We start from the raw sequence: 17970 nt of genomic DNA on the forward strand, positions 1-17970 counted from the left end.
GTGTGTGTGTGAGTCTTTCCCTCAATCATCTGCTTAAAAATACCCTCTTTTCTATAAGGTTTGGAGAAATACAGACCCGTGACCATGCACCACTGAAATTTACTTAGTCTCTACCAACATCCTGTTGGACTTCGAGCCTCCCATCCCTGTCTGTCTTTCTATGGAATTTAAATTCCTGGAGGGTGGGGTCCAGTCCACTCTGACACAGTTTTAGCAGCACCCAGGGAAGGCTGTTGTATAGTAAATACTGTTCTGATAAATGACTAAGTAATACCACAAGGCATGCACTGGACTGGAAGAGAACAGCAACTCCAGTTGCTGGGGTTTGGCCGCTACCGCGACTCTCTGTATCTTCTCTGAGACGTCTTTCTTTCTCCTCCTTAACATTGGCCTCAGGGAAATACCATTGGAACTAATATCGAATGACTGCTGGGTACAACCGTATAGATTCTATGCTAGCCATTACTACCTATCTATTCATCTATCTATCACCTATCTCTATTTAATCTATCTATCTATCTATCTATCTATCTATCTATCTATCTATCTATCTGTCTATCTATAATCTAATATCTATCTATCTATAATCTAATATCTATCTATTATCTATATCTGTCTATTTATATACCATCTATAATCTAGTATCTGTATCTGTCTATCTATCTATCTATCTATCTATCTATCTATCTATCTATCTATCTATATCATATATCCATTTATCATCTTATGTATCCCAGACTAACCTTTAAATTCTCCTTGAACTTATGCTACCCCTTCAACTACCTACCAACTCTCCCCCCCTCCTCTCGATAGTGTCTCACTCAGCAGCCCATGCTGACTTGGAACTCATCATGTAACCCAAGATGACCTTGGACTAACAGCAATTCTCCTGCCTCAGCTTCTCAAATGTTGAGATTGTAGGCATGAGCCACCAAACCCAGTTGATACACGTATTTCTTGCCATCTGTGTGTATGCACAAGGAGACAGAAAGAGGGGGCGCTTTCCCAAAGTCACATTGCTGGTAAGGAGAGCTGGGGTTAAATGTAGGCACCCAGGACCTGAATCTCTTTAGCAAGGTGACGGGGCTGTGGGATTAGAAAACTCTGTAGCACCCCCTCCCCAACTCTGTGATTAACTGGGGAGTGGTTCACGGAGGAAGCTGTGATTGGGTCCCTGGCTGGCTTCACAAAAGCCAAAGATGGAGCAAGGTCCGAATGACTATCACATGAAGATCAGAGTACAAAGTTCTTAAGTCAAAGGCTTCCTTCTGCAATGCCTACAATCCATAGGAGCGAGAGTTTAACTAGAGACCCAGGCTTACGTGCTGTCAACCAGTGCCCCAACATTTGGAGCTTGCTGGGTGCTTTTCTGCTTCATAGGCCTCATCCCACTGCGGCCTACAGGTCAGGGGCATCAGGGTCAGGCAGAGAAGTCAACGAGAAATGAGTCTGCTAATTCCTGGTGATGAGCAGCTGCTGATCCGTGTGGTGGGGGAGGAAGAACGGGGGAATTCTGTTTGATGATTAGCTGGGACTTTAATTAACATGGAACTGTGTCTACCCCGCTCTTTCCTCCTCCTGACCCTAACCTGTGTTTTGCCTCATGTCCTTGGCAACCGAGGCTCCTTCTGGGTAGTAGAACTGGGCTTCGGTAAACAGATCTATTTGTGTGACTCCTCTTACTCATTTGAAGCAATGTCACTCCTTTTTCCACTGTGGTCTGTGTGTCTGAGTCAGAGGGAGCTACAACAGGGTTCTTTGAATTGATGGCTCACTCCCAGCCACATCTGACTGGCTGCCAACTTAGCAGGGCGTAGCTCACTAACTTTTTTTTTTTTTTTTTTTAAATCCAGACTGATTCATAGAAACTCCTTTAAAACACGGGGAAAAGAAACCGCCCATCACACACCCCAGCACACCAGCCCAGGAAACTTATAACCTCGGGAGTCAGGGCCCTCCCCTCACTGTGGTTGCAAACCTCCTGAAGAGCGGACCAGACCAGCAGCCTGCTCCACTACCCAGGGCATCTGCCTCTGTCACTGGATACTCCAGGTAAGATTGTTCCCACACTGGGGAAACTGCAGACCCCGCTCCTTTCTTCTCTCTGTTAGGCTCCTTGAAGCCCTCTGTTCTCTACTTTTCTCTGCTATCCCTCTATGTCTCAAAAAGAACGGAGTCCTTGAAACTTTTAGCTTAACACAGGGGAGGAATCTGGGATATCAGCTGTGACCAAGTTCTCTTGCTGGTATGTGGATCCTTGCTCCGAGGAGGTGGAAAGAGAAGGGACTTTGGAACAAACCTGAGTGCAATATTCTTTATGGAAGGAACTCTATGTGCCTTCGAAATGACATAGCAGGCTTGAAAGATGTTTCCAAATCTTCCGTTTTCATTCAGATTACTTTGAGCTGAAATCTAGAAGGATGCTATGTTACTGACGACACTTCAGCTTTCTTCCCTCTCTGCTTGGGTGAGAGGCAGTATCTGAAGAGACACCTTGCTTTGCTTTGGGGGTTGTTTGTTGTTGCTCTTTTACACTTTTGGGTCATGGTGGATAAACATCTGGGTTTCAGTTTATTTTTGCCGTTGTATTTACTCTTGTCTGTCGATGTCTGTCTGAGTATTTCGTTCTTTCTCTTGTTTTCCCCACAGGAAGGGGAGAGGGGATTGGTCTGTTTGAAGAAAAACCGTTAGGGAAACAGAGGCAAAGGGTGTTTCAAGTAAAACTTGGGAGGGGTTGATTTGGTGGAATGGTGTGGGTTCCGGAATCCTTAGCCAGATGTGGAGGTGGGGGAAGAAGGCGGGGGGGGGGGGCGGGGGGCCTTCAGGGATTCCTGTAAAGCTGTGAATGGCTTTGTGCCTCCACCTCATGTGCATTTTGGAGCCGACTTAGGGAAAAAAAAAAGATCTTTCAGAATCTATTAAAGAATTTTTTTCTAAGTGGACATGGAATTTTTTAGTGTGGCAGCGGTCATATGGGAATATTTATCTTATTGCTTTTCTCCAAAATATTGTATAACTAAAACCCACGTGCTAAATGCAAGAAGAACAAAGGCACACGGCTATGTTTGTTTTTGATTTTATTAGCTTAGCGTTTTGGTTGAATGTCTGTGGAGGTGTGGCTCATTTCAACACAGATGTGGTTTTTTTTTTTTTTCTCCCTCTCGAAAACAAGCCAGAGGAGAGTGACAGGATTCAGCTTGCCTGATGAAGGGAGGACCTTTTTCTTTAGAAATGCAGCTTGCTGGTTGGCAGAGAAAATTTAAAAGTAATCAGTGTGTGTGTGTGTGTCCATTGATCCATCAAAAATCTCTGCAAAGCTAAGCCTTTGCCCCAAGGTGAGGTGATGAGTAAGCGCTAGGACCCCACTTTTGCTTCCAATGTTTATCACTTCCAGATCACATGGGTGTGAACTGGGGAAGCTGTCCCTTTTAGGTCCACAGCCACAGTTTCCTGTGAAGATCACACGTGCGATTGTGTGTCATTCTGATCTGGCTGAAGCTAGGCAGCCCTAAACAAGTCAGCAAAAGGGAAGACTGGAGGGAGGAGTAAACTGCCACCAACGGCAAGACCCGCGCATGGAGCTGGCGCAAACTCCACTGTTCCTTGGAAAATGGGAATATTATGCTTTGTGTGTCCCCCGTTCTCCATGGAATTGGAGGACAATTAAAAAAATTAAATCACCGCTCTGACTTTTGCCTGTAAGCAGTGGGAGAGCCCCTGGGCTGTGTGTGAGCCTTTCTGGGTTTCTTCAGCTCTAAGTCTTTGGTTGTCCTGGAAAAAGAAGCCATTACCACCTCCTCCAAATCATGGCCTCCTGTCCTCAGGCGGCTCCAGTTTCATCCAGAGACTGCAGAATGGGGTGGAGACAGAACACTGTCCAGGGCTGCTGGACATCCGGTCTGGCATCCCTGTCAGAGAGCCCCCAGATTTTACATTGTTCTAGGGTACTAAACTGTCCTGGGAGTTGGCAGAAGGCCAGCAAGGTCCAGCTGGAGACGATCGTGTCCCAGGACAGTGGCTCTGGGCCAGTAGGAAGGGCAGCCCTCTGTCAGAGGACAGATGTCTGTCCCCAGACTTTGAGGAAGGTTGGCTGGCTTTCTCACCAGTCTTTGCTTTCGTCTGGAAACAAGATTAGGCCTGTCTCCAACCTGGAGGAAGGAGTCCACGGAGGAAGCTGTTGGGAATGCCGGGCCTCTTGGCTGTTTCTCGGCAGCTTTGGGACGGAGGGGCAGGGAGCCAAGCACATTTCTGTGAAGGCAAAACTGATTCTCTGCAGCCTCCAAACAACCTGAAGGAAGGGCTGGCTCTCCACCTGGGACGTGGCCACCTGGGATGTGGCCAAGGCTTCCTTCTTTTTCCTTCTTCATTGCTTTTATAGAATCTTAAATTTAGATGTTAGGTATGGTAGTTCATACCTGTAATCCCAGGACTCAGGGAGCTGAGGCAGGAGATTGCTTAAAGGGTCAAGGCTAGCCTGGGGCCAACCAGTGAAACTTGGTCTCAAATACAGAACAGCAGCAACAAAAAGAAGAAGAAGAAGGAAGAGGAGGAGGAGGAGGAGGAGGAGGAGGAGGAGGAGGAGGAGGAGGAGGAGAAAGAGGAAAAGGAGGAGAGAAAAAGAAAAAGAAAAAAGAAAAAAAAGGAGATAATCTTATTATCATACCATATGCAAGAATCTAACTTTTATATCATTATGAATGGATGGTTGTCCCGTGGCTCACAGTTCCTCATAGCAGGGTGGGGACACCCAGAGTGTATGAATGTTCACTCACACCCGTCCTTCTTTCTGGACAGCAAATCACACCAGACAGAGTTTCTGAAATTCAGCAAAGATAGCTTCTCTGAAAGTTCTTGTTCTGCAGGCCTGAAATGACCCTGGGTGGGGGTACTTTTCAATTCTGTTCTGCTGCTGCTGTCCCCCACCCAATGCTCCACTTCCTGTTCCTTTAGACATTTCATCTTTATTTAACATTTAATCTGTATGGCTCCATGGAATGGCATTACACATTCGATCTTGCTTTATTCTTTTATTATTCAAATACAGAATCACACTAGGTAGCCCTGTCTGTCTGGAACTTACGAAGTAGACCAAACTGGCTTTGAACTCACAAAGATCTACTTGCCTCTGCTTCCTGAGTTCTGGGATTAAAGTCACATGGCACTATGCTTGGCTGTCTTGTGCTGTGAGACAGGGCTTCTCCATGAACGGCAGGCTGGAGCCTAGAACTCTCTCCACCCTTCTTTCCTGAAGGGTGTGGCCTCCACTGCTGGTGCGTGTGGAATGCAGATAGAGCATTTTTGAAATATTAAGATTATCCGCCTAGTCAAACCATTTGTCCCTATAGGATTGATTCTGAGCTTTTTCATTTTCTAAGCACATGGCTGTGGTCACTTATGTAACTCACTATGTATGCGTATACATAGCTAGGTAACATACACTCTTAGAGGACTCTAGAACTCTTAGATGCATGTTGGTGGATACGTTCAATGTTGCTAACTACTGGTCATAGTTAAGTCAACCCAACTCCTGAAACACAAGCTAATAGCCAGCAACCTTCTTGATTATCATTGAACTAGAATTTTCTGGACCTAAGCCTTGTTTTTGGAGTAATCTCAGGTCACTCTGAATTTCTGGGTTGTCCTTGTTTTTCCAGAATCAAAGAATGAGCATTGGGTCTAGTTGGGGGTCTCCTTGGTTTTCTAACACTCATTTCTCAAACATGAGTCCCCAGGAGGGGGACACTTTAATCTCTGGTACCTAACTTGTGAAACACATCCCTCAATTTCACTGGTGGGTTTCCTGACACCAAAGGAGAAACACTCAAGGCTCTGAAAAATCTAGGACCTTACCACTTCACTTTTAAGAAGTCCCTTGAGTCCATGTTAATGGCTAACTTAATCCATAAAAGTTAGCATAGTCAAACCAGGGGCTAGAGATACAGCCCACTAAAGTCTGCTTGCCTAGAATGTTATTTGCTCTGCATTCAATTACAAGAACTGGATGGGTCAGGGGTGGGGGGTGGGGTGGGGTGAGGAGGTGGCTTCTGCGGCCTTACCTGATCTGAGATTCCTTGGGCACAGTATTAAAGGACTCACTTGAAATAGCCCTGGATATTACCCGAGCTTCGAAAGAAGGAACATGTTTGGCTTATCAAACAAGAGGTGCCATCTCCGGAGGAGTCTGTGCACATGTCAATTCACTAGGAACATGATAGGGCTCCGAAACTGAGCTGGTCCTGGTAAGACACACCCTCCTCTGGAGGAGGGAGAACAGGTGCAGGTGTAGATGAGAGCAAGCCCAGGGCATCCTGGGAGGAAAGGGAAGGTTGGGGAACTAGAGAGTGAGAAGAAACTGGGTGTTTGGGGGATGGAGCAAACAGAAAGGACTAGAGAGAGCCAAGCAGAGAGAGAAGATTGAACAAGCAAGGGAGACATGACTACTCTCACTGTCCCAGGACAGCCTTTGGATCAAAATTCTGGTTTTTTTTTTTTGTTTGTTGTTTTTTTTTTTTTTTGACCTCCATGAAAATCTTTTTCTCTTCTTCATATGTGGCATGGTTGTTGCATGTTAGGGACACTGGGTTTTATAGGTGGAGTTCCGGTGCTTCTCCTTTCAGTTGAGAGGGGAAAGCCTAGTGAGGAGTGCTTTTGGAAACCTAAGTTCTTTCCGCCCCGCCCCCCCGGGGTCTGAGAGAAGGAAGGGGAGAGAGCTTTGCTGAAGTGTAAAGTGAATTTTGCTTAAGCGGGAACGTTCGCAGAGGACTGGCAGAGCTGTGTGGCTGAGGCAAGGATCTCCCCTTGCTCATGGCTGCTCCCCGAGATCCCAGAAGGAAGGAAATCTGCCAGGGCTGGGAGTGTGGAAACCATTCTCAAGGCTGGCAGGGAGGGCTTTGACAGGGCCAGCTATCTGTCCTGGCTGGACCATCGAAAGCAGTGTGACAGGAAAAAGCAATGGCCTTTGAGCACTGGGATTATTTTGAAAGGCTATCCAACTCTGATTAGCCCGAAAGTTGTGGGAGGAACAGAGCTACCAGTAACTGTCAAACCCTCAGAAAACAGCTGGATGTGGTGCCGCTGCCTTTAATCCCAACACCATGGAGGGTTGAAGCAGGAGAATTGCTGTGAGTTCAAGGCTAGCAGGGGCTCCATAGTGATTCTGTCTCAAAATATCAAAGGAAGGGCTGGGGAGAAAGCTCAGTGGATAAAGAGCTCACTGTGCAAGCAAGAGGACTCGAGTTTGATTCTCAAAGCCCATATGAATAATTGGGTGTGGTTGGGTTTGTAATCACTTCTATGGGGAAAGGGAGATAGGAGGATCTCAGGGGATCATCGTCAGTCAGCCTAGCTGAATCTTGAGGTCCAAGCCACTAAGACCCCATCTCATAAACACAATAGCAACAAAAAACAAGCTGGAGGACAACTGAGAATGAATGACACCAGGGTTGTCTTCTGGCTGCTACACACACACACACACATACACACACACACACACACACACACACACTCACATACATACACACATACTCACTTACACATACACTCATACATATACACACATACACATGCACACACTCACACCCACATACACTCACACATACACACACTCACACACATAAACCCCCACACACTCATACCCACATACATACAGACACAGATTCACACACAGACTCACATACACACACCCACACACACTCACACACACACAGATACACACACACGCACCCCTCTCAGAGAGAAGACAGAAATCCAGAGAAGTAAGCTGGAGTGGAACGTGACTTCATTCCAACTCTGTAGTTGGGAGGCAGAGGTCTTGGTCAAAGGGCATGACTGAAACAAAGTAGCTACCTTCTCTGAAACTGCACCAAACCAGTGCCCACCCAGCGTGCTTGGGTGTCCCTGCTCTGCAGTCCTCCAGCTCCATCAGCCCTTGCTGGTTGAAGCATGTTACTGCCATCTGCTGTCAGATGCCCCCAGGAGCCTCTAGGGCGCAGCCACACCTTGATTTTTCTTACCAACCCCTAGTTATTTTCTTGGCAATGTCTCTCTGGAAGACAATCTGTCTGCAAGAGCACTTCTCCTTTGTCGGGAACAGAAGGCAACAGGAGCTTCCGTCCTCACACAGGACATGGGAGACGTCCTCCCCGACCCTGGCCAGCTGCAGTCACAGGGCGTGGGCTGAAATCAGGCCTCACAGCCTAGGTCTGTCTTCAGCCTTTGCAGATGTTGTCCAAATCCACCCACTCCATGGACATAATGGAGGACAAGCGGAAATAAGAGAGGGAGAGAGACAAGGGTGGGGTGTCTCTGGATGCATCTGCAAAAACAATATTCATGCTATTTGCTTGCCTTTGCATAGTTCACAGCTCTTAGGCTGCAGAGAAGCCTCAAGACCACCTCGCCTGAGCCTTTCTTTGTTTTACTAATAAATAAATATGACCTACAGCATTTGGCTTGCTTTGTGTTAGGTATGGACCCTTCAATGCTCATGCTAAGCCTATGAGGTCCTTAAGAAATTTGAAGTTAAGAGTCTGTTCTTTATCACTTGGGGTTCTGCCTCCCTAGATTTCACCAAGCAGACAGGTTTTGCAAAAATCTTTCAACTCTGGTCATTAGCCAGACAAAATGTTTGTGGGACTTGGCCTCACCTTTCTAATTGGACCTCCCTCCCTCCTTTCCTGCCTCCCTCCTTCTTTTCTCCCCTCCGTCCCTCCTTCCTTTCTTTTTTTCCTGGGTTTTCTTCCCCCTTTCCTCCTCATTTCCTCCCCATTTTATCTTTTCTTTTTTCATGTCTTTTCCCTTTTCTTTCCCCTTTCCCTCGTCTCTTCATTTCTTTCTGTATCTTTCCTTTCCTCTCCTTTTCCTTCTAACTCGTTTGCAGTTCGTTAACTCTTTGGCTCTGTGGTCTAACCACTTGTCCCAGGTGATACAGGTGGCATTAGCTGTTTGTGACAGATCACCTTTGTAGCCCCTTTGGCCCAGGACCACAAAGAAACAGTCATTTCCTTGAACCGTCCAGACCCCTGTGTCTTTCACTGATCAACTGTTAACAAGCACTGAATCCACCAGTACTTGAAGCACCAGTCCTAGTGTGAGCTACAAAGATCGAAGAGCGACCCACAGTGTCTTCTTTCCACATCGAACATCCCATATGCAGAAACAGGAAGACTTGGTCCTTTAGGGTCCCCCCACCCCGTTTCCCACACAGAGATGCATGCTTCCCTTTCCATCTGTGCCTGAAAACAATGCTGAGAATGGAAAAGTACACATGACATGAAAAGCGATAACAATGGCCAGGGAAGCTCATCCAAGGTCTCCATCCACCAGCTTGCCTTCAGTCCTAGCCTTCCCCTCCTCCACATTCATCCTCCACACTGTTCCCCAGGGGCAGAATTTCCTTTTTCTTATTTGCTTTTTGTCCCATGGGCATCAATTTTGCCAACTAAAATGAACCTCAGTGGGAATGCAAACACATTCGAACCCCAAGCACAAGAAGAATGGTGTTGACTTGGAGGATGGTAGGCAAACTTCCGCGCCACCCTGCGGTGTCCTTGGGAAACACAGATCGCCTCGGATCCATTTCAAATGTCACGTTGAAGAAGATGTGCACAGTCAGGGCCTATCCTGAGGGCTCCTTGACCCAATCCCTTTCTGAGAGACTTGACCTTTCCTCTTACCCCCTCCCTGCCTTGCACGAAGTACCAAGTCTGGATCAGATGGGGTGAGGGAAGCTTTCATCCCAGTTGCAGTTGACTAGCAGGAAATGGGAATGTCATTGTTAGAACAGCACTGGCCAATAGAAGGACAGAGGAGGCTCTAGCAAGAATAATCTCAGTGCTGAGCTGTGCCATGTGTGTGTGTGTGTGTGTGTGTGTGTGTGTGTGTGTGTGTGTATTGGAGATTGAACAGAGGCTTCTTGAGTGGTAGGCAAGTACTTCTTTCATTGTGTTTTGTTTGTTTGTCTGTTTTTTTGAGACAAAGTCTCACTATGTAGCTCTGGCTATCCTGGAACTCATGTATAGTAGACCAGGCTGACCTTTAACTCACAGAGCTCTGCCTGCCTCTGGCTCCCAAATGCTGGGACTCAAGGTTTGTTCCACTCTACTTGGAATAGGCAAGCACCCACTCTTACCAATTGAATTATAATCAAATTCTGTGGGCTGTATGTACTCTTGTCAGGACTTTTCTAATAGGGCCTTGGTAGGATGAGTTTAAGTATGATTTGCATAGATTTTCAGGCTGAGTTTGTAGATGAGTTTCATGGTTTTGGAACCAAATCTTGAAGTTCTCTCTTAGCCTGGAAATTCTATACTTAGCAAAAAAAGTAGTTACAAAAGTTAAGTGGAAATAAAATAATATGAAGTTTGTGTATAATAAGGTGCCCAACCCATAACTTGTAGTGATGTGACAAATAATTTATAAAAGTGACAGAGGACTAAAGTATATGCTATCTTAAAAGAAAAAAGGAAGTTCTGTAGTGATGGCTCACTGATTAAGAGCAATGGATGCTCTTGCGGGGGACTCCAGTTCAATTTCCAGCATCCTCATAGCTGGTAGTTCATAACTGTTTGTAATTCCAGTTCCAGGGGCCCTGACATATCTTCTAGACTCCATGGGTACCACACCATCTCATGGTACACAGACATGCATGTAGGCAAAACACCTATACACATAAAATAAAGATTAAACAATGAAAAGAAGAGAAAGAAGGTCCTCTGCAGCCTTCAGCTGCTCTGCTCTCTCAGTGAAGGGAGTACTGCCATCTTTAGTTCATTTATTGGTTTATTAACGAGGCTTACCTGGTACCTGTCATAGAATCGGTCCTTAGAGTGGGGGAGCCGAGCACGTCCATAAAGAACTCTGTCATCAGGCAGGCTGCCATGAGGCAGGGCCTTTATTAGGACTGCAGAACATAACAGGAGGAAAAAAAAAAAAAAAAAAAAAAAAAAAAAAAAAAAAAAAAAGGACTTCATCCCTATAGAAAGAAGGAGGCAGAATTTGAGCTGGGTGAGAAAAATTAATAGGTAGTTATTAGGGAAGGACATAAAAACAGCTTTCAGAAGTCAAATTCCCAGGATTCCATGGGCAGCTAGCATCTGGGGTCTCATTTCCTTGACATGGGTGCTTGTGTCAGTTGTGGTGGGGGGGGATGAGCGTTGTAGGCTGAGGAAGGACAGATAACCTAACAGCAGTACAGAGATGGCATGGTGAGGGGAAGGTTAGAGAGCATGTCATGGGAGGAGCTGACACCAGCATCCAGGCTAGGATCCTGAAAATGCAGGCAGGATAGGGACTCAGTGCAAGATAATACAGGTAGAGGCTCCCAGGTAACTGCAATGCTTCAGGCAGGAAACCAGGGAGGGGCAGAAATGGCAGCTGAACCGTGGTCGGTCCTTTCTTCCCAGTAATGGGCTACCTTAGGTACTCTTCAACCCCACTCCAGAACTGTTTAAACTAGTTTCAGCCAGCCAAATGCACACACACAGTACTAGGAAGCATCTTGTATGGTCTTGCCATCCATACAGACGGTCTCATTTGCAAGAGTGTCACCCAGTCTCACATGAATTGTTCAGCTCTAGATGTTAGCTCAGCACTAAGGAGGCAGGAAAATTCCCACAAGTTAGAGGCCAGTTTGGGCTACATGGTGATTTCCAGCTGCTCTCGGCTCCCAGTGTTTGATCCCTATTTTTCCTAATAGTTACTTCCTTCTGGTGTGGTCATCTGTGCCTTTTGGTTGTTTCTCTGTTTCCCTAGACCCTGAGCACGCCCCCGCCAATCACACAGTGCAGACTTGTGCTTACAGGGAGCAGACATGAGAGAAGTGTTCTTGTTGTCCATGTAGAAGCCAGAGCACTTCCCAAGCTTTCCAAACATTGTGAATTGACCAGGTGTGATGGCTCACTGGAGAGTGTAAAAGCACCACAGGCCATATTCCTGGTATGGGAGTTCCCAACAACAGATGACACACTTTGGGTCTGTCTAGGCAGCTAGAAGGGAGGGCGGTGGTACAGTGGAACAGTCAGAGTTGTGGTACTGTGTCCTCTGCGTCTGGTCCCTTAAAGTTGAGGAACGTGCTCTCCACTGAAGAATGTCAACTGCAGCATTTTGGAAAAACAAGAGGGAGAATTCCATTACTGTCTCACTGAGTCACAAGCTGTAACGGCCCATACTTTCAAAATTGTCTAAGTGCTTGTGTTCGTTTTGTTTGTGTGGCGGTGCTGAGGACAGATTCCCGGGCTTTGAACGTGGTAGGCAAGTGCTGTACCAGTGAGGTCCACTCTGAGCCTGAGGCCAGAAATGGTCTTATTCCTTGGTCGAGGAATGAGTTAAAGGATGAGATATAGGAGACCACGGTGGGCGGAAATGTCAAGAGCTCAGACTTATACTCATTCTCAGGTGCTGTTGACTAGGTTCTCACATACCCACCCATCAGTACCACCGGTGGTTTTCAGAAAAGACCTTGAGGGCTTGGTCCTCCTAGACCCGTACTTCTCAACCTTCCTAATGCTGGAACCCTTTAACCGTAAATCATTTTTGTGGCTACTTTATAAGAATCTTGCTACTGTTATGAACTGTAGTGTAAGTGCAACCCCGTGTAAGGGTCATTCGACCCCCAAGGGGTCACAAGCCACAGGTTGAAAGCAGCCGTCCTAGACTAAGGGAAGGGCTCTCTAATACAGAAGCTGGTAACTGTGGGACGAGCCAACACAGAAATTTCATAAAGTGTTCCATTGAGTTTTCAAGTATTTTGGAAGAGGGGTGTTAAAAATAATGGAAGCCCCTCTAAACTGACAATGGATGACACTGGTAAACTTGACAAAAAGATGAAGTTCTGTGTGTCATGCAGTAACTTCATCTAATCCGCCTCCACAGTGGCTGGACACAGCCTCTAGAGGCAGAGAGAACTGTGGGTCTTGTTCACTAAGAGTGCTCATTGATTTGAGATATTTTGTTCCTTGCTTTAGGGAAAAGACACACATACACACACACACACACACACACACACACACACTCACACCCTATCTCAGATAAAAGAGTCACTTTTTAGTTTGAGTCTCCTCACCTGCTCTTTAGGTGGCAGCAGGCAGGGGACAAGACCTAGGTGGGCCTGAGACACGTTACGAAGAGAGATGGAGTGGCCTGGAGAGTCCGTGCTTCCCAGATACGGAGGGGCCACTGGACCAGGCTGTCAGCAGGATGAAACAAGAGGGACTCCGCTGGATAGGGTCCCAGGGCAGTCGAGGAGACCGAAAGTCTCCTGGATTCACCCGCCTGTCAGGCAACTCGTTTAAAGAGGCCTCACTTGGTGAATTACATTCCATTCTTGGCTCCTCCGCTACTTTTCACGATTAGGAGGAAGTTTGTCAATTATAAACAAAATTAACCTGAGAGTCATTAAAGGGTCAAGGAAGGTTGGAAGAAAGTACTCATTATGTAATTCTTGTCATTTTCTTTCCTGAGCCAGCTTTATTCTAGATGGGCAAGCCTGGGCTGAGAAAAGCCAACTGCCTCTGGTGATTCTGGAGGATGCGTTCTTAACATCCTCCCTACTCGAGGGGCGAGGACTAGATAAAAATGTCAGTTTCTGAGGACTAAAGTGAATTGAGCCATAGGCTGCCTGGTGAACCACCCTACAAATGTCTTATTTCTTGATCTTGACATGGAGCAGCATGTGACCGAGTAACTGGGTCCGGCTGGTAACAGTTATTCTGCTTCGTAGAAGAGAAACAGTAACAATAACAACAATTGTGCCAACCCTGTTATTAGTACCACGTGACACACTCGGTACTGTACCATACTGCAGGAGGTATTTTTACTTACCTGCTGCAGTTGAACCCTCGCGCCTCTGAGTATAATTGATGTCATTACCCTCTTCACATAGGAAAAGGAGGCAGGCAGAGATCAAAGCCCTCGGAATCATTCTAAGTCAACTTCTAACTCAAAAAACAAAACAGTAAATTGAATCCTCTTCTCCACACACGAAGGCCAAGTGGGAAGTTACAGAGGTGAGAACTCCAGAAAAGCAGCGGAGAACTTGAATGGTGGGGAGGATTCACAGGTACCAGAAGTCCAGGCTCTTCCCAGAGGCAGCAGGAAAATGACATCGGTTTTGCCATTCACAGTTAAATTAGGAACACTCTCTGCCTGCCTCACCAGTGGAGGGAAGCAGCCAGTGGGGAAGAGGTCATGCTGTAGATCACGTTTGGTTTTGAGTAGCTAATGAGAAAGCGAGAGGAGATAAAAGACACCCGAAATGTCAGAATAATGATAGTATTGGTGTTCTAATAAATACCTAGTGTGGCTCGAAAGTGGCTTAAGCACAGACAAAGCATTAATTAAATCAGGTGGGGAGATGGGGGGAAGGTAGCAATTGCAGGATGCACACAGCATCTCCTCTAAGGTTGGTGCATCCTCACACACTCCCTGCCTAGAGGGTGAATACCCGCGCCACCCCCCAACCCCCCTCCGGCCCAAGTCCTTTCCTTTTGATGTCTCTTTGAGCTGGCTCTGCATCTGTCATAGGAGTGACACAGAGGGTATCGACGTCCCAGATGTGTGCACTTAGAGGGTATGGACATCCCAGATGTGTGCACTCTCCCGCTTCCTTTAGCCTCTAGATTTTACAATCAGTGGTCTCTGTTGAAATTATGGCTGAGAACTTTTGTTTATCCATACACACTGTTAATTTATATTAGTTCCTACTCTTCCGAAGGGTGATTTATGCATGTGCTTGTCTTCGGGGATGGGTCCTGAGTGACTGAAGTTGCATAAACACCACACACCAGCAAAAAGCACATCTGGTGTTATCTCAAGCTTTATGCTTCTGGAGCCGCAGAGCTGTCATGTCGAACCGCAGGAAATCTGCCATCGCCCTAGACCCATAACAGCATCCCCACCAAGAGGCTCAGGTGCTGTAAATATTAGTCTAGAATGCTAAATCAGTAAGTGATCGGGCCATTACCCAGGAATTAGGCTGTCACACTATTAGGTGCCAAAGAGCATTGTAATAACAGGAGTTATATCTCTCCTATTTTACATCTCACCCAGGATCAAATTAGTAGCCAGTTTGCTCTGTGGCCATTGAGTAACAGTGCCGCGTGTGCTGCAGAACTCACTGTTTCTATTTAGTTTGCTGGGCGAGCATTTTCTGGAGTGTAGATGCTTTCCTCATGCAAATGGAAATTGCGCATGCATGCTGCTGCAGAGTTCTGGGGGTGACAAAAACCCTCCAGACCTCAAAGCCTTACATTCTTACCCTGTCAATCACAAATAAAACATCAGCAGCTGCTATAAAGGGTGCCATGCTCTTTTTAACATAATGAATATTATGTTCTTTAATTATACTTATTATATTCATAGAATATTCATTATATTAAAGAGATGAATCTATAAACATGTGGGAACACAACAGAAGTACTTATCTATACACAGGTGAGTACGCACTTAGGTATGTATGTATACAATCAGGTTTTAGAAAATCTTGGCTGGGCAGTGGTGGCTTACGCCTTTAATCCCAGCACTTGGGAGGCAGAGGCAGGTGGGTTTCTGAGTTCGAGGTCAGCCTGGTCTATACAGAGTGAGTTCCAGGACAGCCAGGGCTACACAGAGAAACTCTGTCTTGGAAAAAAAAAAAGCAAAGAAAAAGAAAATTTTGATGTAATTTTGAATTTTAAAAATTGTCCCACTTTCTTGTGTCAACAGAGAGCCCACGAAATAAGAAAATGGGATGCATCTTACTGACTGTGGGGATGCATCTTACTGACTGTGACAGTAACCTTTCTGTCTCCCCTGTCTTTTGTTTTCAGAATTCTCTACTTAGGAGTCACCAAAAAGCCAAGATGCTTGTGCTGCTGGCCGGCCTCTTTGTGGTGCACATTGCTACCGCCATTATGCTCTTTGTCTCCACCATTGCAAACGTGAGTCGTCCCCTCTCTGCCCCCTCCCGTTTATTCATCCCAGGGAGGATCTTTGGAATATTTCCGCAAAAGGTTAAGAAAAATGGGAGGTGGGAGTGTTAAATCACAGCGCAGAGAACTTCTCCATTAGCTCTAAGGGGGAAACAAAACCCAAACACATACTCATAGATCAAGGGAAGAAATAACCAAAGTATAAAAGGCGAGTGTCCCCAAGTGATTCTTCTAGGTGTGTTGGGAGGTAGAGAATACAAGGCGTCTTCAGCTTCTAGAAGGATCCTCTCCACGGGACGGGGAGACTGGTGTTTGGAGGGTGGGCGTGTCTCCTCTAGAGAAGGCAGGGAAGTAGGAAGAAAATAGAAGTGCAGTCCACACAGGAGAGCTGGCAAAGATGCCCTCGTGGGACAGACTCACCCTATGCACGCGTTAAGATACCTGTTCATGCGCTAGACCGGAGAGATTCCTGACTAGAGGACAGGCAGACATCAGAGATTAAAAACACTGCTTTGGTTGTGAGGTTGACAGATTCAAGTTTTGTGTGAAAATCGGTGTGTGAAATGAAATTTGGTAGGATTAACTTGGTGCCCAGTGAATCAAATAGCATAAATAAAACGATCTCCTACAGAGATCGCTAGTCTTTGCTCTCCGAACCCGGGGCTACTCTGACCCCTAGTGGTCATATTTAGCACCCTATTTGTTTGTATTGTCTTAGACAAAATGAGCCCGCTTCTTGGACTTAGAAATTAAGGCAGCTAGCCTATTGTGATGGTAGGGCTTGCATGAAGAAGGGAGAGGCAAGAGGATCATGAGTCTGAGGCCAACCTGAGCTACACATTGCCGGGTGTGTTGGCTCACGCCTTTAGTGCCACGAGAGAGGCAATGAGTTAAGGTTAGTCTGGTCTATGTAGCGAAGATTCAGTATAGCCAGAAAACTATATAGAGAAACCCTGTCTCAAACAAAAAACCAAAAAATACAAAATACCCAAACCAACCAAACCAACAACAACAACGACGATGACGATGACATAAACAACATAAAGTTAAGACAGCCAGTCATTAGACACACAAACGATGGCCCCAGAGTAGACCACAGTCCTTGCTGTGGTTAAAGGATGAATAGGGTTTGTTTTGTTTTTTGTTTCAGATAGAGTTCATTTGTATAGCCCTGACTGTCCTGGAACTTACTATGTAGACCAGACTGGGTTACATCTTAAGAAATCTGCCTGCCTCAGCCTCCCAAGTGCTGGTATTAAAGGCGTGTTCTATGGCTGATTGGCAAGGGTAAATACGTTTTAAAGCCCAGTCAGAGAGGTTTTGCAAACATCAGGGTGTAAAAACAAGCTAGGCTAGCAATCCCTACCCATCCTGCCTTCTGTAGGTTTGTAACTTGGCCATTCTGTAAGCAAACTCCTAGGCCTCACAGGATAACAATGTGGTAAACTTCAAATTGTATTAAGAGTTCTTATCCGCTCAGTATCAGCTCTGACGAGAGGCTGAGAGATCAGGTGACTAGGCATGCTTGGGCCGACTGTTTCAGCATAGTTTGTGCATGTGTAGACAGGATTATCTTCTACTCCAGAAGGAAATGGTTTTTCTTGGTCCAGGCAAGAAGGGATGCTAGTGCCATGGAGACCCTGGGGATATGCATTTTGGCCACTCTGGTGCTTTTAGCTGCCCCTGACTTGAAGTCCTTGATGCAGCATTTTGACATGGAATGACGTTGCATCTTCTGACAGTCTACATCTGATCCTTCTGCATAAACCAAAGTTGCCTGTGGGCTCCCAGGCTCACTCTTGTCTCCCTAGTAACCCTCTGCTCCTTTGTTGTCTCTAGTTGGATGTTTTCTCTTATTTTTTCTTCTTTAAAGATTATTTTTAAAAGTATGTGTACATATGTGGATATGCGTGTACAAGTGTCAATGAAGAAGATGTTGGATTCCCTAAAGCCAGAGTTACAGGTGGTTGTGAGCCTCCTGGTTGGGGTGCTGGGACCTGAACTCCAGTCCTCTTGCAAGAGCTATATATGTTCTTAATTGCTAAGCCACTTGAAGATCTCCAGA

General features: G+C 46.1%; 1 protein-coding gene across 1 annotated transcript in view; it reads left to right on the forward strand.

Moving 5' to 3' along the window:
- Window positions 1–1885: 1885 nt before the first annotated feature.
- Window positions 1886–17970, forward strand: part of Emp1 (epithelial membrane protein 1) — a 19911-nt gene continuing 3826 nt past the window's right edge. The window contains exons 1-2 of the mRNA XM_031383663.1: window positions 1886–2052; window positions 15804–15914. Of these exons, the coding sequence (XP_031239523.1) occupies window positions 15837–15914 (78 nt within the window). The 5' untranslated portion in view covers window positions 1886–2052; window positions 15804–15836. The remainder of the gene's footprint in view (window positions 2053–15803; window positions 15915–17970) is intronic.

The sequence above is a fragment of the Mastomys coucha genome, unplaced genomic scaffold, assembly GCF_008632895.1.
Source record: "Mastomys coucha isolate ucsf_1 unplaced genomic scaffold, UCSF_Mcou_1 pScaffold20, whole genome shotgun sequence".
NCBI classification, from domain to species: Eukaryota; Metazoa; Chordata; class Mammalia; order Rodentia; family Muridae; genus Mastomys; species Mastomys coucha.